Source organism: Calypte anna, chromosome 8 (assembly GCF_003957555.1).
Source record: "Calypte anna isolate BGI_N300 chromosome 8, bCalAnn1_v1.p, whole genome shotgun sequence".
Classification (NCBI taxonomy): domain Eukaryota; kingdom Metazoa; phylum Chordata; class Aves; order Apodiformes; family Trochilidae; genus Calypte; species Calypte anna.
In genome coordinates, this window is record NC_044254.1 from 19,692,106 (window position 1) to 19,719,708 (window position 27,603).

General features: G+C 56.4%; 3 protein-coding genes across 6 annotated transcripts; all 3 read left to right on the top strand.

The window, feature by feature from the left end:
• The first annotated feature begins 1,446 nt into the window (after positions 1-1,446).
• TIE1 (tyrosine kinase with immunoglobulin like and EGF like domains 1) lies at positions 1,447-14,931 on the top strand. Of its 3 annotated transcripts, none has more exons than XM_030454968.1 (23): positions 1,447-2,026; positions 2,538-2,825; positions 5,440-5,550; positions 5,663-5,818; positions 5,916-6,047; positions 6,343-6,483; positions 6,684-6,812; positions 7,189-7,334; positions 7,545-7,689; positions 7,946-8,104; positions 8,298-8,435; positions 8,529-8,819; positions 9,900-10,190; positions 10,702-11,015; positions 11,117-11,327; positions 11,478-11,588; positions 11,699-11,889; positions 12,018-12,131; positions 12,298-12,368; positions 12,604-12,644; positions 12,767-12,863; positions 13,124-13,223; positions 13,508-14,931. In XM_030454968.1, the coding sequence occupies exons 1-23, from the start codon at positions 1,981-1,983 to the stop codon at positions 13,577-13,579; spliced, it is 3,495 nt and encodes a 1,164-aa protein (XP_030310828.1). In that variant the 5' UTR covers positions 1,447-1,980; the 3' UTR covers positions 13,580-14,931. The 3 variants fall into 3 exon arrangements, with proteins under 3 accessions (XP_030310828.1, XP_030310829.1, XP_030310830.1); XM_030454969.1 differs by having other exon boundaries at positions 10,702-10,895; XM_030454970.1 differs by lacking the exon at positions 9,900-10,190.
• Positions 14,932-15,867: 936 nt separating this feature from the next.
• Positions 15,868-21,610, top strand: MPL (MPL proto-oncogene, thrombopoietin receptor). The gene is made up of 12 exons (XM_030454972.1): positions 15,868-16,067; positions 18,163-18,292; positions 18,644-18,819; positions 18,990-19,255; positions 19,333-19,489; positions 19,656-19,785; positions 20,082-20,254; positions 20,364-20,506; positions 20,661-20,820; positions 20,996-21,083; positions 21,219-21,306; positions 21,398-21,610. Exons 1-12 carry the CDS (start codon positions 15,953-15,955, stop codon positions 21,590-21,592), a joined length of 1,821 nt encoding a protein of 606 aa, XP_030310832.1. The 5' UTR covers positions 15,868-15,952; the 3' UTR covers positions 21,593-21,610.
• Positions 21,611-21,908: 298 nt separating this feature from the next.
• On the top strand, positions 21,909-27,471 carry CDC20 (cell division cycle 20). Of its 2 annotated transcripts, none has more exons than XM_030454973.1 (11): positions 21,909-21,965; positions 22,367-22,600; positions 23,152-23,297; positions 24,007-24,103; positions 24,643-24,771; positions 25,139-25,335; positions 25,686-25,780; positions 26,110-26,341; positions 26,453-26,578; positions 26,747-26,864; positions 27,208-27,471. In XM_030454973.1, the coding sequence occupies exons 2-11, from the start codon at positions 22,402-22,404 to the stop codon at positions 27,384-27,386; spliced, it is 1,518 nt and encodes a 505-aa protein (XP_030310833.1). In that variant the 5' UTR covers positions 21,909-21,965; positions 22,367-22,401; the 3' UTR covers positions 27,387-27,471. The 2 variants fall into 2 exon arrangements, with proteins under 2 accessions (XP_030310833.1, XP_030310834.1); XM_030454974.1 differs by lacking the exon at positions 21,909-21,965 and adding an exon at positions 22,084-22,150.
• Positions 27,472-27,603: the final 132 nt, after the last annotated feature.

Here is a 27,603-nt window from a genome sequence, read left to right on the forward strand (position 1 = left end):
CTCCCTGGAGGAGCACTCTCCAGGGCCTGAAGTTGCAAAGCCTTCCCATAAAGTATGTTTGTTCTGTGTACATTATCCTGATCAAACAGGTGCTTGTGTCAGAAGACATTTCACAGAGTGCACTATAACTCCCAGCTCTACATGCTGCTGGGGAAGCACAGAACAAGTTCTTTCCACAGGCAGAGCACATGTCAGCACACAGTGGCACAATGACAATTACTGTTCTGAAAGTGCCTGGCCTCTACAGCCAGTGAACTAGGTGAAGAAGCCATTGATGTATCTATTTGTGTGTCTGTCCCTTTCCTGCAGCTGTACTGAGTACATAGATGAGTCCCTGACCCAACAGATTTTCAAATGAGCTTGGAAGTTAACCAGGCCAATGGGGATGTGGGGTTCCCCAGGAGTGCACCATTGGCAGGAGGGACCAGCCTCAGCTTCCCACCATCTGCACGTCCCACTACAGTGAGACTACAGTGTCCTACAGGACAGCCTCATGCTCTGCAGTTACAGTATGGTTGTGCCTCAAGTGCCCTGGGGTTCTCCCAAAGCCAAAGCATCTCATCTATGCACAGCCCATAGCAAATCACTGTGCTTACTTCCAGACAAATGAGAGCAGCTGCATCATCTAGTGTCCATCTTTGGCAGCACCTCTCCATCCCTCTTGTTGCAAGGTGGCTGGGTGGCTGAGCTGAGGGAGCCCCTGCCCATTGCCATCCCTCCTTCAGCATGCCACGGGTACCACACGGCCCCAGAGTGCACTGTAAATAGTCGGAAGCGATGAATGGATTTCCCCTTCCTGTCCATGTGTGTGTTAGATTTTTGGCCGGATACAGCATGGGCTCAGGACACACCAAAACATGAGGCTTGCTCCCTGGCAGCCCTGGATTTCACATGGGACCAGCTCAGTTTGTAAAGCAGAATGAGGTCTGGTGAGTGAAGCTCACAGTGGTTTCCTAGGGAATGCCTTTCCTTTGCCAGGCAGAGCCCAAAGCCCATCAGAAACTGGGAGAGCTTTGCAGGAGTAAAAAAGACCTCAGGGAAAACCAGGCTTTCTGCTACTTCCCACTTCCTCCCAGACATGGAAGGAGACATTACTGCAATACAGAGGGTTTTCTTGCCCAGCAGCAGCCATCCTCCCGGGCAGTCTGGATGGCTGTTTGTTGCCCTGCCTCTGCTCCCACTCAGCCCCTTCCAAGGGGCGGCTGCAGGGGTGAGTCAGGCCCCGGCACAACATGGAGCTCAGGCAGGAGGCCAAGGTGTCATGAGGTGTGGACGGCCTCAGTATCGCTGCATGCTGATCTCCAGGGGAGAGACTGTGTGAGGCAGCTCCCGCCAGCTCCTGGAGTCAGGGCTGTCTCCGAACAATGGGTGGAGAGCAGGAAACGCCACATGGGAAACAGGATTTGGCTCCGCCGCCGCCACCAGCCACGGCCCCTTGGCCCCTTTCCTTTCCCTACTCCAGAGAGCCCTTCCCACAGCCATCGGCTGTGCCGAGGGGACAGAGATGCTGCCTCCCAGGCAGGCTGGGGCATGAGACCCTCTGCATACGGGGCAAGGAGGGGGGTCGGGACATGGCCTGGCTGGGCTGGGAGCTCAGCATGGCTCAGGGAGTCCTGAGCACGCAGCCCTAGCCTGGAGGGGTGGGTGCCTGCTCCCTAGGAGAGCTGCCACCAGAGAAGGGACCTCAGTGGCCTTTTCTCCACCAAGCTCTGCTCCTGAAGAGCTGGGTGGACACTGAACAAGCGGGGACGTGTCATCTTCCTCATGGTGCCCAGGCTATGCTCAAAAGGTGGTTCTGGCTGCCCCAGAAGATAAGCACCAGGGCAGAGGTGAGATGGCAGACACAGGCAGGGAGCAGGAGTCCTGAGCCGCTGCTCTCACAGAGCCCCTAGCCAGCTGTGGCCTCCAGCTGCAACCCCTCTGGTGGGACATGCCGAAGATTTTCTGACCTCTGCCAGATTCAGAACACGCTCCGAGGACATGGGATTCCCTGTTTATCTTCTGCTTCTCCTCCCATGTCTGGCAGGTAAGTTGTGCCTTTTCTTCTAGCCCAGGCAGCAGCCCCTGCTCCAGGGGAGACTTGGTGGGAAGAGGCAACTGTGGGAGCTCAGTGGCGCCATCAGAACAGAGTTTGTAGGGAGAAAACATTCCATTGTCATCAGACATTTGGAGACCTCAGAGAGCAGCAGTGCCCTCCCCTGCCTGCCTCTCCCCACGTGGGACTGGCATGTGGGGAGCCTGTGGGAGGAGAGGGGCCCTGGGACCCCCATCCTGCCACACACTTGGCTCATGCTGAGGGAGGGGCTGAGCCCATGGGGATTTCCAAAAGGAGAGTGGGAATGCTCATTGTGCCAGCCCCGTGGGTCTGCACCCGAACTGGCTGTGCTCTGGCATGGCCCCTGGGCTGGGGTGGGGCTCCTGGAAAACGTACTGGAAAGGGGGTAACATCTGGATGAAGTGGGTCTGGCTCTGAGGCAGAGCTGGGACATCTGTGGCCCTGTCCATCCTTGACACACCTTCATGCTCCCCTACGCCAGGGGCCATTCTGGACATCACGCTGATCGCCAACGTGCAGAGCCTGTCTCACTCCGAATTCTTCCTCTCCTGTGTCATGGGGGAGCACGATGTGAGTTACCTGCAGATCGAGAGAGAGAACAAGATCGTGATGACGCACCCCAAGACAGGCTTCCAAAACTACCGCAACAGCAGCAACCAAGTCCAGGCCAGGGGCTTCTCCATGGCCGACCTGGTGGGGATCCTCTACTGCCTGGGGCGCACCCCAGCCGAGCAGGCCCAAGTGTTCTATGTGCACAACAGCCACAATGGTGAGCAATGTGGGGGGGATTGGGCAGACCCTCTCCTGCCAGCCAGGTTCACCTGAGAGCTGCCTGCCTGGTGTTTCCAGCTCCCAGCAGGCACCGAAGGGGAACAGGAATGACCCATGGGCTAGGTTTGGGGTCTGCTGGCACCAGAGGGGTGGAGAGGGGAGGGGTGTTCAGCTGGAGGAGCATGGCTGAGCCCCTCAGGGGTGTGCAGGGAACGGTGGAAGTGTGGGCAGCTGGATGGGCTGGGAACAGTGCCTGGTAGAAGGACAAGGTCCAAGAGGAAGCTGTGCACACTTGAAGGAGGCCATGGGGCTTGGAAATCATTAACTAAGGTGGGGGGCAGTCCCCAGGAGGCTGTTGGAATGACAGGTCATCCCATGGTGGAGGGGTCACAGCCAGCCCTCTGTTCCTGGGTCACCACAACCAGGCAAAAATACTGTGATGGAGGAGATGGGCAGTGTCTAGCTTGAAGCCCCTGCAGGAGTTAGAAGTGCAAAAAAGTGTCTTTTTTCTAACTACCATGCAAACTGTTGCTGATCTGTTGCTGATGTAGAAGTAATAAAAAGAAAAAAATTAAAAATGAGGAATATGGATCAAAGGAAAAATTAAACAAAAAAATTACATCTTTGCAGTGAGAAGGAAGGCTGTGTACAGAACCTCCTGGGGAGGCTCAGCATGTATTTTCCCTCATGTTAATCCCAAGAGTGCACTAAAGCAGGCCAGGATGATGAAGCAGCAGGTGAGGAATGCTGATGGAGGAAAACTGGAATCTTCCAAAAGGTCATACACAAAGAAAAACACAGGAAGGATGATAAACTTTGGAAGTTTTGCTTTAAAAATACAGTAAAACAAATCAAAAAGGCCATGAAGAGCAATTTCAGAAGGATTTAAAGCTGGCAATAACTATTTTTCAGAATACCCAAAGAGGCCATTGCAGAAAAAACCACAAAATTCTTTTATTTTTGCATCCATGTGCACAATAGAGAAACAGGGGAAACTTCCCAGGGCATATGTCTGAAACACCAAAGCTGACAGCAGTAAACAGATGGTAAAGAGTGAAACAGAGCAGCTCAGCATTTCCAGACCAGCCTGGCTTGAGCAGTGCTGTGGGGTTGGTGAGGCTGCTCCTGGGATACCAGCCTTTCCTAAAAGCTTTCTGTGTCAGGAGTTACAGACCTATTTACTGAAACTGGAATTGGGCAAACTAGTAGGAACTTTAATAAAGAGCAGAATTTGCATTTGTTTAGTACATGAGGAAGAGGCTGCATGAGTTTTCCATGGAAGGGTCTCCAGGGTCACAGCCATGATTGCTATGGGTGACCTGGCTGACACTGTCTGCTTGGGTTTCTAGATAAAACAGAGAAAATTCCCTTTCAAAGGCTCTTCAGGAACAACTCTGCACCCAGAAAGTGGCAGAGGCGACGTCTCCATGTGCTTAATAACTAGAAAAATAGAGCAAGAGTAGAAGTTAATTTCTGGATCTTGTCACATGGGCGTCTCTGCAAGGACTTGTGCCACTCCATGTGGTTACAAACAAACAACTGAGCAAGTGGCAGTATCAGCTGCTGTCCCCAAGTTGCCTGGGGAGTGACAAGCTCTGGGAGGGGCTGCAGACACTGCTGAACAGTACTGGAGCTGCAGAGATAATTTAGCACAGGAAATGCAAAGCTCTGCACACAGGGTCATGTTGGCTCTCACTCGCCTGAGAGTAAGGCAGGACAGGGATCACATCTGTGTGCCCTTTAACAAAAGACTGCAAAGTCTTTGCTAGAAAGATCCCAATTAGAAGGATAATACCTGAGTCAGGAAGCTCCTGGGCTGCAGTTTGCAGAAGGCAGAGAGTCACATCTGGAGATTTACTGGGATGTGTGACCTGCGGTGCCCTTCTCCAGGCATCTGTGGTGTGTGCTGCTTCCTCCTGGCCCCTGGCATCGCTGGGGCAGGATGCAGGGCTGCATTGTGCCCTAGTTCCAACCTGCCATGTCTATTCTTAGTGTGTGCAAGCCAGTATGCTCCAAGAGCCAGCACCCGCCTGTGTCCTCTTTTGTGTCTGTCCTGGCACACCCAGGGCTTGGTTTCCCAGTCTTAATATATTTATAGCTCAGTTTGTGCTCCAAGCTGGGCTCCGGATGACTCTCTCTAATGCAAGGAGAGTTTATTGCTGCTGCATTCTCCAGCACCTTGGAAATCAGTAAAACAGCTATGACAAGCTCGCTGGTCTCTGCATGACTTGTTTCCCCTCATTGCCTTCACCAGCCCATGCTGTTGCTGCCTGCAGCCACTCTGCAGCTCCCTGGGCTGCAGCAAGCAGGGTGCAACATTCATATTTGTCTCAGTCCCATGCTGGAGCTGGTGGGCTGGCAGTGGGGCAGGATGCCCCATCCCACTCCTTGGTGTCTGCCCATGAGGGTGGGAGGGGCTGGGAAGGGAGTGACTGTCACTGTGGAGACTTGAGGTGATCCCAGCTCCGCCGCAGGGTTGATCCGAACAGAAACCTGCATTGCATGCTGGGCTACACTGGGGCCGTGTGTTGGAGTGGCTGATGCTGTCCTTGGGTATGAGTGCTCTGGGGGCTGACTGCTGCTCAGCTCACTCTTCTCCTCCTCCTCCACAGCCCACCTTTTCCCAGTGAAGGCCACGCAGTCTGTGAACATCGCTGAGCCAGCCACCTTCTCTGCCAGGGTCCTCAAGAGGAAGGAGACAGATGTTATGTGGAAAAGAAATGGCAAGTGACCTTGAGAGCAGGCATCCCCTGGAGACAGGGCCGCTCCCAGCTGGTGCGTGATGCCAGCCCCAGGAGTGTGGAGGCCACTGGGTCACCTTCTGTCCTCTTGCAGGCACCTACTACCAGACCACAGACCGGGGCGAGGTGAGGGGCGACCTCGTTACCCTGACACTCCCCAACGTCAGTGTCAGTGAAAATGGGGTCTACAGTGCCACATTCATGGGGGACAGCCCTCTGTGGAGTGCCTTCTACCGCCTGATTGTGAGAGGTGAGCAGGGCCCAGACTCCCCAGGACCTGGGGACAGGCAGCTGTACCCTGCCCCTTGGCCAGGTGCCACCCTGAGCCCCCTCATTTCTCTCCACAGGCTGTCCTGCAAAGAAGTGGGGACCATCCTGTGAGAAGGACTGTCCTGACTGTCTGAATGGTGGCATCTGCCACGATCACGTTGGCGAATGCATCTGCCCTCCTGGGTTCATGGGCACCCGCTGTGAGCGAGGTAGGTACTAGGCTGCCAGGCAGCAGGAGCACTGCCCAGGGCACACACGAGGGCCCTGCTGCACCCCCAGGCTTGGGTACCATCGCCAGAACCTCTGCATGCATCCCTAGCACCTTCCCAGCCTCTGTGGTCCCTGTTTCTGGAGCAGGATGGGATCATCCACCTTTTCTGCAGGACCCCCATGCCTGATCAATGTGGCAAGACAGGACTCAGAGCACTTGAGCAGGTGCCATGCCATGCACAAGCAGTGTGAGGGTGAACAGTGGGTGAGGACAGACCATCCTTGTTTTTCCAGCCTGCCGGGAAGGCCAGTTTGGCCGCAACTGCCAGGAGACATGCCAGAGAGCCCAGGGATGCAGGGGGCTGAGCTTCTGCCTGCCGGACCCCTATGGCTGCTCCTGCGCCTCGGGCTGGAGCGGCTCCCGCTGCAGCCAAGGTATGAGGGTGTGGGGATCCCAGCATCCAGACTGGGATTCCTCCACAGCCTCTGCAAACCTCTTCTGGCGTAAGAGTCAGAGTGAGCTGAGCAGGGCTGCTGCCTGCACCAGCTGCCTGTGGACTCTGCCTCCACTGTCTGGTGCTGTGCCCTCTCTGTGCCATGGCCAGAGGTGGCAGTGAGTTCTCCTCTTCCCACAGCCTGTGCTCCAGGATACTATGGCCCCAACTGTGCCCTGAGGTGCTCCTGCCGAAATGGAGGCAGCTGTAACCGCTTCAGTGGCTGTGTCTGCCCCGCAGGCTGGCATGGGCAGCACTGTGAGAAGTCAGGTGAGGCTGGTGTGGGTCCACGGTTGGTTCCTATCTCCCACCTGTGGGTTGGCTCTGGCTCCTTCCTCACTGGTAAGGGGAGGGGGGGAGGGTGTACTGGGGTATCTTGCCAGACTGATGAGCAGACCCTCTTACCTGCAAAAATAGCCTCAAACCCTATGGAAACTGAGGCACTGCCAGGGGACCATCCAGTCTGGTTCTCTGGGAACAGCTGTACCAAGAGTGCTGCCTGGCCCAGCACAGGGGGTGGGGATCAAGGTTGGACTGCAGCACCCTGGTACCAGGGTCCATCTGCAAACTGGTACCTGGGAAAGACAGCAGCCTCTTTTGCATGTGGGGGGAGAGAGAAACCCTAATGTTGGTTTCTTTGTGCCAGACCGGTTCCCCCAGATCATCCAACTGGCCTCAGAGCTGGAGTTCAACCTGGGCTCTGAGCCCGTTGTCAGCTGTGTGGCCACTGGCAACCCGCTGCCTGCCAGCGACAGCGTGGAGCTGCGCAAGGCTGATGGCACTGTGCTCAAGGTACCGCTGCTTGCCTGGCACTGCGTCCCCACCACCTCATGACCTCACCCCACTGCCATTCCCACACTTTGACACACACACCCTCCCCCCCATCATTGCCAGCTCCCCCAAAAGCACCCATTTCCCCATCAGTCTGCTGAGCAGGTCCAGGCCAGCATGGGGAGCCAGGGAGCTGAGCCTGAGGGCTGACAGCACCCTGTGTGCCCACAGCTGATGAAAGCCATCATCGAGCCAGGGCAGATCACCTGCGAGTTCCAGGTGCGACGCCTGACAAAGGCGGACACAGGGCTCTGGGAATGCCGGGTCTCCACGACTGGGGGCCAGGACAGCCGGAAGGTCAAGGTCAACATCCGAGGTGAGGAGAGGGTGGTGGCATGAGTGGGATGAGCCAGGGCTGATGGGGGAGGCTGACAGCATGGTGTTGCAATGCCAAACCCCCCACCACTGGACTAGGTGGCACCTGTCTGTCACAGTGCCAACAGATGCATTTGGGTGTTGTTAAAAGACTTCCCTTACAAAGCTGGCAGGAGCCAAGAGGTGATAGATGTCTCCACACTTAGTTCCTCATTGCTCCTGGTCCCACTACTGTCACTCCCTCCTTGCTCCCCTAGTGCCACCAGCACCCCTGAGCCCTCCCCGGCTGCTGGCCAAGCAGAGCCGCCAACTTGTGGTGTCACCTGTGGACTGCTTCTCTGGTGATGGACCCATTGTCTCCATCAAGTTGTTCTACAAGCCCAAGGATGACAACTCAGCATGGTCATCCATTGTGGGTAGGTGCTTAGTGGGAGAGAGAGGACACAGGTAAGACCCAGGCAGAAAGAGATGGCTGCACCAGCCTGTGGAGGTCTGGGGTGGGTAGAGGTCTCCATCCTGAGACCTCTGAAGTGATACAACAGAGGACACCAGTGATGAGGAAGAGTGTGGATCACGAGTATGACTTTGACATGTTCTCTTGACCAACAGTTGACCACAGTGAAAACATCACCCTCATGAACCTCCGTCCAGTGACTGCTTATGTTGTCAAGGTGCAGCTGAGCCGGCCAGGGGCCGGGGGGGAGGGCAGCAAGGGGCCTGAGGCCATCATGGTGACTGAGTGCCTTGGTGAGCCCCCATCTCCTTCTCCCACATCCTGACCCTAACACTGACCTTACCCCTAACCTTGTGCCTGACCTTATGCTGACTTCTTGTTCACAGAGCCCACAGTCAAGCCTGTGATTGAAGGTTGGTCCATAGAGGAAAAAAACACACTTCATGTGAACTGGAAATTGCCAAGTAGCCATGAGCCAGCACATGGGTTCATAGTCCACCTCTTTGATTCCATGAGGAGGCTGGTCTCTGAGAAAAACATCACATCCATCTCCGTGCTCTCCGCCCGCATTGGTGACCTAGAATTCAACAAGGAGTATGGGCTGGAGGTGCTGGTCTACCACTGCACCAGCCTGGGGCCTCCCTCCGACCTCTACAAGGTCATGATCAACAGCAAAGGTGAGTGCTACAGCTCACTGGGAATTATTACAGGGAATTATTACAGGGAATTGCAATGATAAATCAGTTATCAGTGTAACAGTAACCATCCCCTGCTCTGGCTGCTTCTGTATCCCACCTCTGATAGTGCATGAACAGCTGCTTGGGGGAAATATGGGTCCTTTCCCTGCTAGATCCTGCAGCCTTCAGCACCAAGCCACTGAGAAACATCCTAAGCTGAACATGATATTCAGACTATCATGTGTGATTCCTGCAAACAAACCTGTCCTCCATGTCCTTGCCCAAGCCCTGATGGACCCATCTGTACTTGTAGCTTTTACATCTTTTAGCAACAAGTTCTTTGATGTAATTATACATTGCATGAAAAAATTTATTTCCCTTTGCTTCACTTTAGCCTTGCTGCTTGGTAATTTTGCTGGACAGTAACTAGGGCCTGGGGGAGATCTGCTGCCCCTCCTAGGGGCATGCACATGTGTGTAGACCCCAACATGGGCAGAAAACTATGGGAAGGTGGAACATCATCCTGACCAATGCTTCTGGCAGCCAAGGGGGAAGGAGTGTATGAAGCCTTCAGTGAGGCTACATGCATTGGAAAAGATGGTGGGCATCAGGCTTGGAGGGTGTGACCGTTCCTCTACTTGCTGATTGTAAGAGCTTTGTATGACTTGGCGATTTGGGTTTAGGAATGTGGGTGGGATGCAGAGGGCTCAGAGGAAGTGGTGGGAATGGTAAGATACTCAAAACCTGCTGTGTGAAGGGGAGGGTTGAAGAAAGAAAATATCCCAAGAGCTAGTCAATACAGAGATGTCTAGCTTGGGTAGTGCCTGAGACTGGGAGTATTTGTGGGTGCAATTCTGCTGCACTGTTATACCTGGAGTGATGCTCCAAGACCTGGGTGCCATGTCCGCTTTCTCCTGCCCCCATCTAAACAGGGACTGGGATTCATTGGAGATCCCTCAAACCTGACACTACTTTGGTTGAAAATGGCCACCTATGGGGTCTGGTCCTCATACCAGAACTCAGCTCTGGCAGCACCAGGAGCCCCATCGTGGTGCTGACTGCCTCTTCTCCTTGTCTCAGGACCCTCCTCCCCACGCTCACTCTCAGCAGAGTCTGTGTCTGACAGTGCTGTCAGGCTCTCCTGGCAGATCCCTGAATACCCCAATGGTGGCATCACCAAGTACATCGTGGAGCTGCAGCAGGTGGGGGGCACCAGTGAGCCCCAGTGGATTGACACTGACAGTGGTGCAGAGACCACTAAGATCGTCGGGGGCCTTAATGCCAGCACTAGCTACCAGTTTCGTGTCAGGGCCAATTCCCATGTTCCAGGGGAATGGAGCCACCCCGTGAAAGCCAAGACCCTGGGAGATGGTGAGTGGGGTGTCCCAGCAGGCAGAAGGCTCATGGCTCTGCTGGGGCATGGACTTGGCATCTGGGTCAGCAAAGAATGACTGAAGCACTGCTAAAGCAGCAGCCCAAACCCAAAATATTTGTGTCTTTAGAAATCCTGCTTCTCCTAGTTTTGATGGGCCAGGGGTGGCATGGTGACAGCAGGGGATCCACAGAAAGGCTCTGCCTTGGTCAGAGGGTGACACAGTGTGCAACAGGCTAGAGGAGCAGGGCAGAGTCAGCATGGGTGGAGCTGGTGGCTAGACCCAGATTTGGTTGAAGGTCCAGAAACCATAAGGTTTGGCAGTAGGGCCCAGGCAGTGACACCCTCACCACATGACACCACAGCTTCAGGAGCTCAGGATGCATCCCTGGTGTTTTCATGGGGTCCTGAGGTGCTGGGAGAGGGCTGCAGTCTCCATGCTGGGCCACCCATGCAGCCTGGGCAGGGCTAAGCCATGAACCACGACCCCTCCATCCCTCCTTTTGGCAGGAGTGCTGAGTGTGCCACCCAGCCTGGGCAGCCAGAGCACCGAGCAGGCAGGAATAGACCAGCAGCTACTCTTGGCCATCGTCGGCTCCGTGTCTGTCACCTGCCTCACCATCCTCTTTGCCCTCCTGGCACTTTTCCTCATCAAGAAGAATTTTTTCCACCGGCGCCGCACCTTTACGTACCAGTCTGGCTCGGTGAGTGCCACCTGCCCCTCCAGGACTGTGTCCCCAGCTCCCCACGTTCCAGCCCGATCCAGGTCACGCTCTGTAGCCTCCAGTCCGGACACAGCCAGACCTCACTTCCACGCGGAGAGGGTGCGGAGCCCACCCTTGACCATGATGCCTGCCATGCCAGGACTGCCGTGCAGGCAGAGGGGTGCCCGGTGCCTCTAACCTCACCCACTCCTATCTGCCAGGGGGAAGAGACCATCCTGCAGTTCAACTCTGGGACCCTGACCCTGACACGCCGGCCTAAGCCACAGCCTGAGCCCCTCAGCTACCCCATCCTGGAGTGGGAAGACATCAAGTTTGAGGACATGATCGGGGAGGGCAACTTTGGGCAGGTCATCAGGGCCATGATCAAAAAGGATGGTCTGAAAATGAATGCAGCCATCAAGATGCTAAAAGGTGAGCATTGTGGGGAGAAGGGCAGGGTGGCCTGGGGGACATGGCTGCCCCCAGGCCATGGTCAGGGCTGAGAAGGGGCAGGGACCATCAGAGGAAGAGCAGAGGAAGGGCCCTTGTTTTAGGACTGAGGTGTCCATTCTTTGCTTCCAGAGTTTGCTTCAGAAAATGACCACCGGGATTTTGCTGGGGAACTGGAGGTGCTGTGCAAACTGGGCCATCACCCCAACATCATCAACTTGCTGGGTGCCTGTGAGAATAAAGGTGAGGGCTGTCCCTTTCTCTGCTTTTCCCAATCCCACAGCTTCTGCCTACCTGTGTATCTGTTTTTCCTGGTGAGTGACACATAAGCCCAACCTCCTCCTGCCCCCCAGGCTACCTGTACATCGCCATTGAGTATGCTCCCTATGGAAACCTCCTTGACTTCCTCCGCAAAAGCCGAGTTCTGGAAACAGACCCAGCCTTTGCCAAAGAACATGGCACTGCCTCCACCCTCACCTCCCAGCAGCTCCTCCAGTTTGCTTCAGATGTGGCTAAGGGGATGCAGTACCTGAGTGAGAAGCAGGTACATCCCCAGGAAGAGCCCCCAGACCATCATTCCCCTGGGGCTTGGGGACTCCCCATCAGGGCACAAGACCCTTGAAGCCAGCAGATGGGAGCAGATGGCTCCTGCTGACTTCTGGCCCTTTCCAGTTCATTCACAGAGACCTGGCAGCCAGAAATATCCTGGTGGGAGAAAACCTGGCCTCCAAGATTGCCGACTTTGGCCTCTCCAGAGGGGAAGAGGTCTATGTGAAGAAGACAATGGTGAGGCAGGAGCGATGCATCTCTATGAGACCTGCACTGATGCAGTAGGCAGAACCCTGCTGTCAGCAGGAATGACCCACCACACTGGGACTGGATGGGTCACATCTGTCCTATGTCCACAGAGCATCCCCCCTCTTGCCCTGACAGTTGATCTCTGTTTCCCCAGGGACGCTTGCCAGTTCGCTGGATGGCCATCGAGTCCCTGAACTACAGCGTGTACACCACCAAGAGTGATGTGTAAGTCCTGCAGGCTGGGGCACCAGGGCTGGGGCATGGCTGCAGCCACCTTCATCCCTCTCTGAGGTGGTCAGCACAGTGATGCTTTTGCTCTGGGTGCTGCAATGGCAGGAGATGATGCTGATGCATCTCCCTGGGGACCTTGGCCCAAGCCCTGGCTCCCCCCTCCACTCTGGGCTTTGCCCTTTGGGCATGGCTGCGTGCTCCATCACAGCCTTGGCTCCTGCCCTTTCAGGTGGTCATTTGGCGTCTTGCTCTGGGAGATCGTTAGTTTAGGTAAGGCTCTTCTGTGTACCCTGCCTCCACCTGGGTCCCTGCAGGTCTGGTCTTCCTGCAGATCTGGAGGGAACACCCAGGGACTGTCCTTGCCACAAGCAGATGTATGTCTTTGGCCACAGGTGGGACACCATACTGCGGGATGACGTGCGCTGAGCTCTACGAGAAGCTGCCCCAGGGCTACCGCATGGAGAAGCCACGCAACTGTGATGATGAGGTGTAAGTGGGCAGAGAGCCCTGGCTGGTGGTGACACCACAGTCCCCTGACCCCTCTGCTTTACAGGGCTCCCACCAACCTGTGGTAGCTCCTGCCTGGTTCTGCTCTGCACTGTGTCTGGGGGTTAAGCTGAGGTCTTACACCCTAAACACCCTTCCTGAGCTTTAATTTCCTGCCTACTTCCCCCCATCTTCCACAAACAATTTTTCTACCCTCTCTCCTCCCCATGCACACTGAGCCACAACTGTCTCTCTGCCCCCAGGTATGAGCTGATGCGACAGTGCTGGCGTGACCGCCCCTACGAGCGCCCGCCTTTCGCCCAGATCTCCATGCAGCTCATCCGCATGCTGGAGGCCAGGAAGGTGAGTGGCAGTGGTGGTGGCAGAGCTGGGTGCAGGGCACCAACATTGCCCTGGGTTCAAGAGGAGGGAAGCTTGTCCACATGCTGGAACATGGCTTGAGGTTGGGAGGAGGTGGCATCCAGCAGTAGAACCTGTGGGACCCCACCATGCATGGAGGTAACCTCAGCATCTCTTTTCGAGTGTGGGGATCCCCCTGGGCACAGTGCCTACAAGTGTGCCAGCAGGGATGGGAGGTAGGATGGGAACACCATCACAACCAGCTCCTAACTGGGGTTTCCCCACAGGCCTACGTGAACATGGCCCTCTTTGAGAACTTCACCTACGCAGGAATCGATGCCACCGCCGAGGAGGCATGAGATGACACTGGCACTGCACAGAGGGGCAATGCTGGCCCCAGCCTGCTGGGACAGTGCTGTGGGGACGAGGGACTGCCCATCCTCCCCAGGGCCATGCAGCCAAATGCCAGTGCCACTTCCTGAGAGTGCCTTCCCCACAGCAGGACTGTGCCATCCCTTCCCTGGGTGCCCACCCAGCATGTGCTGGCCATGCTGGCACATCAACAGCCATCAACACAGCTCCACAGCACTGGGGGACATGATGGGATGGCCGCCAAGGATAAGCAGCAACAGGGTGTTTGCAGCAGAGCTGGTAGGAGAGGGGCTCTGTCAGGAGCCACGGACCCACGTGCTTAAGATTTGGGGTGAGAAGGGAAGCAGCAAACCAGCAGCTGCCTGCCCTCCATCTCTCAGCATGCTCTGGGCTTGAAGTGATGCCAGCAGGACTGTGAATATCACTGCTGGCATGGGACAGGGCCACCTCAGCAGGTGCGAAGAGACAAGGGACAGCACTGGCTGTGCACAGCCTCCAGCTCTGTGGTAACCCCTAAGAGGTGCCAGCTCTGCCTTATGGACAATAAACATAGTGCAACAGGCAGCTGTACATAGGAGGGGGTGTGGGGTTGAAGCTCTGCCCCACTGATGGCACTTCTCCTCACTGGGAGAAGGATGCGGGGCCCTGATGATTTGCTGACATAGTGGACATTCCTGGGTATCCTATCCCTGTTGGGGTCCTCTGACCCAGGGATTCCCAGCACTCTGAGACAAGCCCCAGGTTTCATCATGCCATGGGGATCCAATTTAAGACTACGTGTCCCCAAGGCATATGGAAAATGGACCATGTCCTTCCTCCGCACAATTGCCTCTCACATGCTTGAAAATTGCAGCTTCCCCTCAGCCAGCCACTCTTCACAGGGACAGCCCTGTTCCAGTGGCCAATGTCCCTGCAGGGCTGTGTGGCTCTGCACCCTTCCCACCCTGGACAGCTGGTTCCTGCCCAGGGACCATCGTGTCCGACCAGCCTGCTGGGGCAATTCTGTCCCAAGTGCTGGTCCGTTCAAAGATCATCTGGGCTCTGTGCTGACCCTCCCGTGGAGCTGCTGCCCCTGGCTGTGGTCGCTCGTCTTGCACGACTGCAGTTTATTTTGTTGACAGCAGGGGGGTTTCATCTTTTCTGGCTCCAACTTGCCAGGCTCTAGACATGCCATCAGCTGCCCGTCTAGTTATCTTCTACAGTCCACAGAAAACCAGAGCCCATTATCTCAGCCCAAGGCAGATGTATTTGGAATTTGCCCTTCTGGGCAGTGTCTTTTTTCTCCAGGTGTTTCAACCCTGGAAATACAATTCTTATTTCCCATTCTGGCCTCTGCTGCTCTTCGGTGCCAAATGCAGCCACTCTGTCCCATCACTGATGTCTCCAGTGAAGCAGTGATGGGGTCCAGCCCTCACAGGCAGCCTAGCATGTGCCACTGCCCCTGCTTCACCTCTGCTGCCAGCTGGGAACAGCACCTGAGGCAGCATCATCAGCCCTGCTGAAACCAAGGGCTTTTCTGCTTTTTCCCTCCCTGATGGCAAAGCCCAGTAGCCAGATGGAGAAGGAAATGATATTGGTTTGACAAAATTTGACTGTGACAAAATGGTGCAGGCCATTCTTTTCTCCCCTCAGTGATCCTGGTGCTGTTAGGACAAGGAGACAATAACACATCATTGGCACAGTGAGGATGCATGTGTGAGCAGCTCCTTGCATCCTAACTAGTGCCCCCCAGGCACTCCAGCAGGTTGGGACACCCCTCTAGGACCAGTGGTGGACTGGCATGAGGCTGAGCATGCCTGCAGGACCCCACCACAGAAGTCTTGCTCCTGCACTGGCACCAACCAGCATCTGTGCAGACCTGGCCAATGCCCCCTGTGCCTGCCACCTTCCTCCCAGCACAGCTACAGGGCCAGTGCCACTGGGCCATGCAGAGCAGACTGGTGCCAGGTGGCACAGGGTGGCACAGTGCCAGAGCAGCCACAGGAGCCCCATGCTCCCAAGTGTCTGCAGCCCCCAACAGCCTGCCCTGCCCTGCCTGCCCTGTACTGGGGCCTCCCTGGCTTTACAAGGGTTGTTTTTCTTCCTACTCCAGCCTCCCAGCATGCCGGTAGCCACAAGGACAGGACGTGCTGCCTATCTGATAGGAGCAGTCTCTCTTGGCACTGTGGCTGGTGGTGGAGGGGCTGCGGCACGGTGGTTTCGGGCACGGGGAAGTGCTGGCGATGGGGTGGGGGGAGCCTCCAGCCAGGCTTCCTGAGCTGCACAGCCACCACTTCCCAGATAAAGGTATTGCCTGAAGGAGCTGCAGAAGCTCCCGGGGCACTGGAAAGGGCCAAACACGGCACGCTTGGCCCCGGCACATGGGATGCGGGATGGCAGGCTGCCTGCGCCAAGGCCGGCTGCTCTCACTGCTCCCTGCCATCCTGATCAGCCTCCACAGCCTGCCATCAACCCCTGAGCCAGTGACATCCCAAGGTAGGTCCTTGGGGCCATTTTCTCCTGCAAGGGATGGGACAGAGAGGAGTTGTCACACCAGGTGTGGGCAGGGAGCAACTCTACAGCAGACAGAACCTGCAGGGCTGGGGAGGGAGCATCCCAGAATAGTGTGTGGGGTGTGCTCAGGGTGGGCAATGCAGGCCTCTCCTCACCCATGGGACACCCTAGGGTGCCTGGAACAAAAGGACATCCCTGGTCTCTGTGGGCAGGACCTGGCTGCCCTGAGGCATCCCTTTAGGATGGCAGACTGCAGCTCCCAGCCCTGCACAGGTGGCAGAGGGACTCCCTGCAAATCAAAAGCTCTTGAAGTTACCATAACAAGGGTCTGAGCCAAATTCAAGCTAACATCTGATGGCACAACTCTGCACTGAGGTAATGCTGTGGCACTGCTGGGCTTATACCAATGCTCACGAGCCAGCAGAGATCTAACTGCCCCAAGCATCATCAGCTCAGCCAGCAGCTGACCCCAGCCTGGCTCACTGTGCCTGGCAGAGATGCTTCCCAGCTTTCTCCAGTTTCAGACCTTCTTTGAGCCTCTCCTTAGCCCTTTTAACACTTTTTATAACACCATAAAAAGCATTAACTGACCAAATTCCTGTCAATCTCATGCTCATCTCTCCAGCCTCATCCCAGGTCTCTGGCTATTGCAGGCTGAGGAGCATTTCTTGAGTCACCCCTGCAGGGGTGTTGGGAGGAACCAAGCTGGGCTCATCCTACCTCTGCCCAGAGCCTCTCCAGCATCATCATGCCCCAGGGCTGATGAGGGCTGCAGAACCATGTGCCCACTCTCCCTAGGAAATAGCTTGCACCCAGCAAAGATGCTCTGGTTACCCACAGGACCAGTGTGGTATTCCACCAATGTCACGGATCCCCATGCCACCAGACTTCTGGGCCCTGGCTGACCCATCTCCTTGTGCTGGGAGTTGGGGGGGTGTCACAGAGCCTCATGAGGCTTGAGGTGGGGCCAATGGAGTGCAAAAAGGGAAGAGCAGGAAGAGGGGCTGTGGTCTGCAGGGAGGGGATGTGAGCTGGGAAAAGAGGAACAGGGATGGGGGGCTTGGGCAAGAAATGGATAGGTTGATCAGAGGGATACTGTGAAGGTGGCAAGGACATTTGGGGACTGTCCCTTATTCTTCACCCAGGGAGGGCTCAACTTGGCAGCACAAGGGAGGTGTCACATAGAATGGATGCACTCAGCACATGTTGCAGAGTCAGGTGCTGGGATCCTGTTGTAGGGTCCTGTAGCTGGGGGCAGCCTCTGGGAAAGAGGGTATATCCAAAGAGGAAGAGAAGGAGAAGGAGAGGTGGAGCAGGTTCCACTGCAGAAATAGAAGTGGAGAAGGAGGTGCTGGAGCAATACTGAGTTCAGCAAGTCCACCCCTGTGCTTCACACATCTGCATCTTGGTGCTGTCCCCTTTTTCTGGCAGTAGAGGTGGGCACCTGTGTGCCAGCAAAGCCACCAATTTTGGATGGAGATCCTGCAGGGTGTGATGCTCCAGTTCATCCCTGCAATGACAAGGACGTTGCCTTGCTAAGTGAGGCAGAGAAACCCACAGCCCCCCTGACCAAGCAGTCCCAAGGCTGTGGTGGGAGCATCCCGTCCATCTCAGGACCACACGCTCCCATGCCAGCCCCAAGGCCCTCTCCCTCTCCCTGGGGCACTGCTCCTCCTTATCTCACTTCCGGCGCTTTCCGGCATGAGCAGGGGTGCTTCCCCCCGATTCCTGGGGACAAGCCCCAAGCCCCTCTCTGACCACAGGGCTATTTTGGGTTGTTTGTTTGTCCCAAAGGACCCCGAGTACTGAGGAGGGGGGAGTGGTGGGGCTGGCTGAGGGGAGCCATGCTGCCAGCCAGGACCTCAGTGCAAGCCAGCAGCTGGCACCTGTGCTGCATCCCTCCCTGCCTCCCTGCCCAGCATGGGCATCTGCACCATATCCATTCCCACACTGCCCCAGCTGCCTGCACAGAGCAGCCTCAGGAGCAAACCAGACAGCGGGCATGCAGAGGGGGGATGCAGGTGCAGAAGGGCCAGGTTTGCATCCAAGGGATCTTTCATGCCCACACTCCTCCCAGATGCTGCTCTGCTGGCAGAGGTGCCTGAGGACATTCTCTGCTTCTCCCGCTCCTTCGAGGACCTCACTTGCTTCTGGGATGAGGAGGAGGAGGCAAGTGGCATGTGCCACTTCTACTACTGGTACAGCAGGTAGGAGGTGGTGGGGCTGCAACCCAACCTCTCTCTTTGCTGCACAGAGAGCAACAGGGTCAGGGTGCCACAGCTCTCCATGCCATGCCAGTGACCTCCACTGCCAGGAGAGATGGTGGAGGGCCCACAGGAGCTCTGTACCATAGCAGCGACCACACACCCTACAGCAGGGCTGGGACTGTGCCTGTCCCTCAGAGCCATGGAGGTGGTACGCGCTGCAGGGGATGGGGGAACAGGGAAGGAGCTGGTAACACCAAGGTCTCAGTGCTGTGCTTCAGGTCCCCCCCTCCTCCAGCCTGGCCCTGGGCAGGAGGCATAGGGGGCTCCAAGACCCTGCTCTCCACCCCTCAGAGATGTGCCCACAGCATGCACAGTTTCCACATGGCACCACGGGGCTGGTGGGATCCGGCACGTCTGCATCTTCCCCAGCCAGGACGTGCGGCTCTTCACCCAGCTCCATCTCCGTGTCCTGGACGCCACCACCAACCAGACCAAGTACTGGCGGGAGCTCAGCGTGGATGCAGTGGGTGAGTCCCTCCTGCTGGGCAGTACCCGTGCAATACCAGAACAACCCCCAGACCCGAGTCCCCTGCACTTCTGCCTGCCACCAGGGGTTGTCAGCACACTGGGCATGGAGGCAGCCCTGGGGGTCCACTGGGTGTGCCCAGATGCAAACACCCTGGCTCATTCCTCACAGGTCTCATCGCTCCCCCAGCAAACATCACCGCCCGCTGGGCTGGGGCTGTGGGGCAGCTCTGCGTGTCATGGCAGCCACCGCTCAGCGACTACCTGGACTTCTTCCTCTACGAGGTGCGGTTCTGCCCTGCTGGCTCCTCACAGATGCCATGCAGCACCATGTTGGACTCCAGTGGGGAGCGCCCACGGGACCCCTCCGTCAATCCATCTCTCAGCACCCACACACCCACGGCCGGGGCAGCTGCAGCCTCCCTGGGAGTGGGGCAGGTAGATAGAGGGGCCAGGAACAGGCAGGGGAACTGGAGTGTCCACAGCCACTTCCCAGCCTGGGCCCTCTTCTACAGGGGCTGGTCCAGGCTAACACCTGGGTGGTCCTCCGGGACCTGCAGCCAGGAGTGAGGTACCACATCCAGGTGCGCAGCAAGCCTGACGGCACCTCCTTGGACGGCGTCTGGGGGTCCTGGTCACAGGCAGTGTCTGCAGAGACGCCCCATTCCTCTGGTGAGAAGCCATCCCCACCACCAAGGTGCTGGCTGGCACAGCAAGGAGGCACCCACATGTGGGGCTGCAAGGGGTGGCAATCCTGGGGTAGGCACGGTGCACCACCTGGGTTTTGGGGGGCTAGGGGTAAGCAGCCCACTCTCTGCTCTGGCTCTTGCCTGCCCAGGAGACATCGGGCTGTGCTGCAGCACCCCTGACCTGCAGCACATGCGCTGTGAGTGGAGCTGGGACCCCACAGAGACAGGCAGCTCCCACCAGCTCTTCTACCAGGCACCTCCGAGTGGCGTCGGCATGAGGTAAGGGGCATGGTAGGGACATGCTACTCAGATGGAGGGGCAACACTTCCTAGGGACCACCAGCTCTATTTAGTATTCTGCACCTGGCTCTGCACCCTGCCCTACTCTACAGCCATCAACCTCACACCTCCCCACCACTGCTCCTGGCCACGCTGCCTCTACCACTATAGGCAGAGCCGGAATTTCTGGGCATGTGAAAGCAAGGAGGCAGCACTGACTGCAGCGAGAGGGTGTCCCTAGAGCAGGGTTGGCAGTAGTTGAGGGGAGGGCTGACCGGCTCCCCACTCCTTGTGCAGGGAAGATGGATGGCAGCAGTGTGAGGAGGTGAGTGTGGGGGCACAGGGCACCCACACCTGCACCTTCCAGCCTAGGGCTGGCAGCGCCATCTCCGTCCTGGTGAACATCACCCGGCTCCATGTAGCACCCACACTCAGCTACTTCAAGGAGCCCTTCTGGCTGCACCAGGCTGGTGAGTCCCAACACCATCATGGCCCCTGCTCTTGTCCATGCCTGGCTGGCAGGGGCCACAGCATCCCACATCCCATTCCATGGCAGCAACCTGTCTCCATCCCGAACAGTGGTCACAAATGCCCCGCAGCTGGTGCAGGCAACAGTGTCACAGGGACAGCTAAGCCTACAGTGGCTGCCACCTCTGGAGGTGCTGGCAGAGCAGCTGGACTACCAGGTCCGTTATGCCGTGGAAAACAGCCATGACTGGAAGGTAAGGAATGTCTGGGGCTCAATGGAGCAGCCCATGCCACCTCCACAGCCTGCAAGTGGTCTGTGTGGGGTTAGGCAGAATGGACCTGCATAGCAGTGCTGCCACTTGGCTGCCCAGCAATAACCACCATCTCCAGCTCAGCTCTGCCCTGCAGGTCTTGCAGGTCCCCCAGGCAGCCAGGAAAGAAGTCCTGGACCTACAGCCAGGTGCCCGCTACCATGCCCAGGTGCGGGCCCAGCCCAGTGGACCATGGTACCAGGGTAGCTGGAGTGCCTGGTCCAAACCTGTTGTGGTTGACACCATGGCCAATGCAGGTAAGAGGCAGGCAAAGGCAGAGGCTGCAGCCAAAGGAGTACATGTCTGAGGGCAGAAGATCCAGGTTACTGGAAATGGGATGGGGAGCACCAGGCAGAGGGTGACAGGGCTGTGAAGGGCTCAGTGGTGGTGGAGAGTTGGGGCTACAGTCCCAGTGCTCCTCCTTCGACACAGGCTGGATCATCCCAAGCATTACGGTGGTGCCGCTGCTCCTCACGGGAGTGCTCCTGGGGCTGCGGTGCACCTTCCCCTCGCTCTACAGGTAAGTGCTGTGCCCGGGGCAGGTCGGGAGGGGAGAGAAGGGCAGTCCAGCACCAGGCCTGAGCACCCTGCCCAGGGGCGTCAGAGCACCTCAGCACCTGCTGTTTGTTTTCGACGACCCCTTCCCCTCACCCAGCAACGTGAAGCAGAAGCTCTGGCCTCCCGTCCCCGACCTGCACCGCGCATTGGGCAGCTTTCTCCACGAGAGCGGCAGGCACAGCCAGGTCAGGGGGCCGGACCGGGACCCCCGCGGCTGAGCCCGCACGGGGAAGCTCGAAAATCCGCGCCTACCGTGCCCTCACTGTCTCTTCCCAGGCCAGCGCCTTCTACAAGCAGCCGCCGGAGGAGGCCGTCCTGCCCTGCCTGCTGGAGGTGCTGCCGGGCCCGCGGGGAGAGGGGGCTGTACCGCCCCCACCGCCGGAGCACGCTGCCGGACGGCTGCCCAGCACCGACATCGCCAACCAGTCCTACCTGCTCATGAGCGGCTGGGACCCGCGCGGGCCATCCTGAGCCGCGCCCCGCCCCGACATAAACGAGACGCACAAATACCCGGCCTCCTCTCTCTTTCACGGCTACCCGGTCCCGCTCCCAGTCCCGGTCCCGCTCCCAGTCCCAGTCCCGCTCCCGCTCCCCTGTCCTGGCGGGGCACCAGAAGGGCGCGGCTCCACCCCCTTCCCCACCACCCACCTGGAGGGAGAGGGAGGAGAGGAGAAGGAAGGGCCCCACCTGGCGCCGTGGCCCAGCCAATGCCTGTGCGGCGCGCGGCGGTCGCCATGGCAGCGGGCGGCGGTTGGGTTTGAAGCGGCCAATGGGAGGAGCGGCCGTGCCGGGTTTAAATGCTGCCGCGGAGTGGGGCTGCGCGAGTGTTGGCTGCAGCACGTAGGTGAGGGGTAGGTAGGGCTGGCGGCCTGCAACGGGGAGCGGAGGACCCGAGGACCCGAGGAGCCTGAGGCCCGATCGGGGGGGGGTGGGAGGCGGGAGGCGGGAGGCGAGCTCGGAGACGAATCGGACCCTGAGAGAGACCCTGGTGGCGAAGGGAACCTTGAGGCGCGACGTTGTGGTGGGAGGGTGCGGAGAAACGGCTTCTAGGGGGCGGTCTGGAGGGAGGGGGGGGGGGTCCTGTGGTGGAGAGGGGTCTGAGGAGAGGCTCGGGGGGAGTCATGTGGTGAAGGCGGGTGTGAAGAGGTGGGCGGGCGGGCCATGTGCTAATGACGGGTCTGAGGAGCGGCCGGGGGGGACCCTCTGGTGGAGGAGCGCTACAGCCCGGCCGGCGTCCCTGCGCAGGGCCCCGCTGACGCCGCTCGCCCGGCCGCAGCGCCATGGCGCAGTTCGTGTTCGAGGCGGACCTGCACGGGCTGCTGAAGCTGGACACGCCGATCCCGAACGCGCCGCTCGCCCGCTGGCAGCGCAAAGCCAAGGAGAGCGGAGGGCCAGTACCCAGCCCTGCCACCGCCCTGTCGCCCATGAAGCCGGCCAATCGCTCCCACAGCTCCAGCAAGACGCCATCCAAAACACCCGGTGAGTGGTGGGAGGAGAGTCACCTGGGATGGTTGCCTGTAGCCATGAGGTTCTGGGCTTTGTGCCGGGTGCCCAGCTCAGGCGGGAGGAGGCGGGTTGCACTGCCTTGACTCCTGAGAGTCACCCACCATGAGGTAGGCTAAAGTCTGTGCAGTGGGGCTGAGTGAGCTGCTGACCCCTCAGCTGAGCTTTGCTGGCACAGCTAGCTGTGTTGGGACAAGTGACCAGGACTGTCTACTGTCTTCTGACAGCTTTACATGATGTAACTTTGTGTCCTTCACTTATCTCTGAACTCTGGAATTGTTGCACTAGATCCAAGGAGTTTTCTCCTGGCTGTCCCTAACCAGAGCTTAGTGCCATCTACTGGGGGAGGGGTGGTGGAATAAATATGAGTTAGTTGTGACTGAATGGCGTGAGTTCTCTTGAGTCCTGCTGGTCTGGAACTTGGCTGGTAGCTGTGATGTGGGAGAGTGCTGGGTTTACTGTCTCTTGAAAGCTGGAATACAGGCTGTTTAGTTGGTGTAAAAAAATATTAATGCATGTAAATGCAGGTAAATCGGGATCCAAAATCCAGAACACCCCAACAAAGGCCGGGGGAGATCGCTATATTCCCAACCGCAGCACTATGCAGATGGAGATGGCAAATTTCCTCCTAACCAAAGAAAATGACCCTGCTGAGGAGTCACCTACCAAGAAGGTGAGCATGTTGCCAAGTTACAGTTACTATGATGATCACTAACAAAGACCTAGTCTTTCCTGGTCTTTTATAGAGAAGCAAACTTTAAGTGCTATCAAGTGGGCATATAGGGTTGACAGCCCCAGCCACTGCTTCCTCTAGCTCTGGGCTTCAGAAGCCTGGGATGAAATGTAAGCTGTAGAGCCTGTGAATGGAACAGGTACACAGCTGCTTAGTGTAGCAGCTCTGTAGGGACATTTCTCTCAGCACAGAGATGAGTGCAGAGCCTTACACCTCTGCTTTCACTCTAGTCTCTGCTGCTTCTGGTAGCAAAATTCAGCTCTGGGCTACTGAGATTTAAAATATATCAGGCTACAGAGACACAGAGCTATGAGCCTGTGCACAAACTGCTGGTGGTAGCTATTCTGGAATGCGTACATTGTGTTCTGAAATCTGTTTATGAAGCATTTGGTCCCTTGTGGCTGTGGCTTTTCCCCACTGGCAATGAGATGATGCTGAATTTGCCCCACATATGTACAGAAATGTGTGCAGAACTCTGTGCCATTGTCTAAGGAAAAACTACTTTGAGCTGCTTGTCTGCAGCACAGCCATACACCTCCTGATTCTAAGAGAAGAGGGCTTAGGTGTATGCTCTGCCAGCCACTGTTTTAAGTGCAGCACGACCTTTGTGTTTCAAATGCATCTCACTGAAGTTGGTTTGCCTCTGCAGGAGCAACAGAAAGCCTGGGCAGTGAATCTGAATGGCTTTGATATAGAAGAGGCAAAGATCCTCCGCCTCAGTGGAAAGCCACAGAATGCTCCAGAAGGTATGGCAGATACAGGGTCTGTGCGAGTTGACTTAGCAGCAGAGATCTGTGCAGGGGAACAGCAACATGAAGGCCCTGTGTTGAACACATGAAATCAACAAGCTGCTTCTCAGAGCTCCCATGCACACTGGAGTCTCCCTTAGCTTCCTGAGTTTGAAGAGCTGCATAACATCTATGATTAATTTATTTGCAGAAGTTGAAGTGACTGCAAGTTGCTCACTTGTACTGTAGGTGGCAAACCTTCCTGAGCTCTGTAAAAGCTTCAGGCTCTCTGCTGTGCACTTTAATTTAACTGTTGCTAAACATAATGGAATACAAAACACCAAGTGTTTGTCAGTTAAACTTGTTCCTATGAATTAGGGAGTAAGAGCTCACCTGTTGCAGGAGTTCATACACCCACTGATGTTGCACACTGTGCCCTTCTAAGCTTACCTCTTCAAGACTTGTCACTGGAAAGGATTTCTAGTTGGGTGAGCAGTGCTTAGTTGGGAGGAAGCAAATAGTAAATCAGGTTAACAAATCTGTTCCTCTACACACAGGCTATCAGAATAACCTAAAAGTGCTCTACAGTCAGAATATGACACCTGGATCCAGCAGGAAGAATGGCAGATATATTCCCTCAATGCCAGAGCGGATTCTGGATGCACCAGATATCCGCAATGACTACTGTAAGTAGGCTGCAATGTTGAGTGCTGGGCATGGGGATAGTGCTGCACTGGAGTGCAGTTCCCAGGACAGTCTGGTCTGAAGAACTAGAGCTCCAACTGGGCTGTTTCTGTATCTCGGGATGGACCACTTCTGGAGTGTCCCTCTTGTAGCCTTATAGCGACGGTAGTTCCAGAGTACTGTGTAGGTGACTTGGATCATGGCTTACCTGACCCCACTAGCTGGGCATGGTGACACCCAGAAGGCTGTCCCTTAGCTGTATCTGTATGACACACATGTGCATGGGATAAGACCTGGTGTCAGCACTGGTGCAGGGCAGGGCTCTCCAGGTAAGCACAGTGTGACCTGCATTGCTCTTCCAAACTGTAGACCTGAATCTCATTGACTGGAGCTCTCGTAACTTCCTGGCGGTGGCCCTGGACAACTCTGTCTATCTATGGAATCACACCACTGGGGAGATTATCCAGCTGCTGCAGATGGAGCATCCAGATGATTATGTTTCCTCTGTATCATGGATTAAAGAAGGAAACTACCTTGCTGTTGGCACAAGTAATGCTGAGGTCCAGGTGAGTGCAGAAATAAAACCAGAGGTGTTGTCTAGGGATTGCTGGAGCTGTGGGGTGTTGGTACAAAGGCTTGGCTAGCACAAGGAAGATGCTATGCACTCAGACTTGTCTTGATGGTGTGAAATGGTGTGCAGCCATGGCCAGTGACCAACTGCAGCAGCAGTCTGGTTTTGGGATTCTCTGACACCTGGGGTTACATTATGTTCTGTAGGCATGAGGTACAAACTGTCTTCTGCTCCCACACTGACAAGGCTGAATGCCAGACCCTCTGCAATGAGGTTCCTAGGGGGGCAAAGCAACAGGGCTGGGTTTCCTCATCCTGTGGAAAACTTACTGCTCTCTTCCTCCAGCTATGGGACATACAGCAGCAGAAACGCCTCCGCAATATGACCAGTCACTCCTCCCGTGTGGGGTCCCTCAGCTGGAACAGCTACATCCTCTCCAGGTAAAGCAGTGGGTGGGGGTGGGTGAAGGGCAGAGTCCTATCCTAGATCTGTGCATGGTGCAGGTCAGGGATGCCAGAGAGGAGTTTGTCCTGACTTGGGATTCTTACCCAGCCTGCTCTGGTGGGACTGTGGTGACATGGCCTCTCTTCTCTCTTACCCTTTGAGCTGAAGTTTGGAAGAAGAGCTGCTATGGCTGCTTCACTCATGCCAACAGGCCAGTGATGCTGGTAGCACTGGTTGAAACCAGTGCCAGGTTCAGCAGTTGTGCAACAGCACAGAAATGTATTTTGGTGAAAGGCCTAAGCCTAAGTAAATCTTCTCTCTGCAGTGGGGCACGGACTGGCCACATCCACCACCATGATGTCAGAGTGGCTGAGCATCATGTGGCCACACTCGCCGGCCACACGCAAGAGGTGTGTGGACTCAAGTGGTCTCCAGATGGCCGCTACCTGGCCAGTGGTGGCAATGACAACCTGGTGAATATCTGGCCATGCACCCAGGGGGACAGTGGAGAGTTTGCTCCTGTACAGACCTTCACTCAGCACCAGGGTGCTGTCAAGGTGAGTATAGGGCTACAGAGAGTGAGGTGGGCACATGTCTGTGTGCAAGGCAGACATGCAGAACAGGCTGTGCACAGGTTGCCTCTCATGTAATTAACTCTTTTTCTTCAGGCTGTGGCATGGTGTCCATGGCAGTCAAATGTTCTAGCCACTGGAGGTGGGACAAGTGACAGACACATCCGCATCTGGAATGTTTGTTCTGGCTCCTGCCTCAGTGCTGTTGATGCCCATTCCCAGGTGAGCAATGAACATTAATATGACAAACATCTTCTGGAAGGACACCTATGGAAAGGTGCTGGCTCCTGCTGCCTAGAGGCATGGGAAAGGAAAAGGACAATGCTCATCTCCAGGTGGTGAGCATCAGCACAAGCAGCTTGTCTTACCTGAGTTACTACCTCCTCCCAGGTCTGTTCCATCCTGTGGTCAACAAACTACAAGGAGTTCATTTCAGGCCATGGCTTTGCGCAGAATCAGCTGGTTATATGGAAGTATCCAACGATGGCCAAGGTCACTGAGCTGCGAGGTAGGCTGAGACCTTTGCCTGAGGAAGGGAGGGCTGCTAGAGGCTGAATGCACCACTTCCTTGGTTTAAGCAGACCCACAGTCTAACCTGGAGCATCACTGATGCAGAATGGTGTCCAGGGGCATGCTGCTAGAGGGAGGCACTCCCATGGGCTGCTGAAGAAAGACCATTACTTTAAATGCATGCCTAGGGTGTGAATTCATTCTGCTACAGCATGGTGTGGGGACAGCTATGGAAGCTGGTGGAGCTCTCGGGGCATATGGGAGCAAACCGGACCACTGGTGGGACCAGGGTATGTGGTGATCCACATCAGCCCAGCTCTGACTGCCCCTCTCCTCCTCAGGTCACACTGCCAGAGTCTTGAACCTGACCATGAGCCCTGATGGTGCAACAGTGGCCTCGGCAGCTGCTGATGAAACACTGCGTCTCTGGTGCTGTTTTGAGATGGACCCCATAAAGAAGAAGGAGAAAGAGAAGGCAAACAGTGCCAAAAGCAGCATCATTCATCAGGGAATCCGATAAGTGCATGAGTTGTGGGAAGGGGGAAAAGTTGGTTTATACACTGTACAGTATTTTAAATGTTAATAAAATGCTTTAATTGACTTTTCACCATCAACTATGGCTCAGAACTAAGCTTCTCTGACCTAAGGTTTGTGATCTGGGCAAATAGTGGAGCTCTTGTTCTTTAGGGCCAGTTTGCAGGCAGCCTGACCCAAGCACAGCCCTGAAGCCCTGGGAG

What these genes read in the sequence shown, in the direction of transcription:
- CDC20 (XM_030454973.1), top strand. Translation starts at nt 22,402, where the DNA reads ATGGCGCAGTTCGTGTTCGAGGCGGACCTGCACGGGCTGCTGAAGCTG. An exon ending in AGATATCCGCAATGACTACT is followed by an intron (nt 24,772 to 25,138) that starts GTAAGTAGGCTG and finishes TCCAAACTGTAG; the next exon opens with ACCTGAATCTCATTGACTGG. An exon ending in CAAGTAATGCTGAGGTCCAG is followed by an intron (nt 25,336 to 25,685) that starts GTGAGTGCAGAA and finishes CTCTTCCTCCAG; the next exon opens with CTATGGGACATACAGCAGCA.
- TIE1 (XM_030454968.1), top strand. Translation starts at nt 1,981, where the DNA reads ATGGGATTCCCTGTTTATCTTCTGCTTCTCCTCCCATGTCTGGCAG. An exon ending in CTCACTTCCACGCGGAGAGG is followed by an intron (nt 11,016 to 11,116) that starts GTGCGGAGCCCA and finishes CCTATCTGCCAG; the next exon opens with GGGGAAGAGACCATCCTGCA. An exon ending in AGTACCTGAGTGAGAAGCAG is followed by an intron (nt 11,890 to 12,017) that starts GTACATCCCCAG and finishes GGCCCTTTCCAG; the next exon opens with TTCATTCACAGAGACCTGGC.
- MPL (XM_030454972.1), top strand. Translation starts at nt 15,953, where the DNA reads ATGGGATGCGGGATGGCAGGCTGCCTGCGCCAAGGCCGGCTGCTCTCA. An exon ending in GCTCAGCGTGGATGCAGTGG is followed by an intron (nt 18,820 to 18,989) that starts GTGAGTCCCTCC and finishes CATTCCTCACAG; the next exon opens with GTCTCATCGCTCCCCCAGCA. An exon ending in AGAGACGCCCCATTCCTCTG is followed by an intron (nt 19,490 to 19,655) that starts GTGAGAAGCCAT and finishes TTGCCTGCCCAG; the next exon opens with GAGACATCGGGCTGTGCTGC.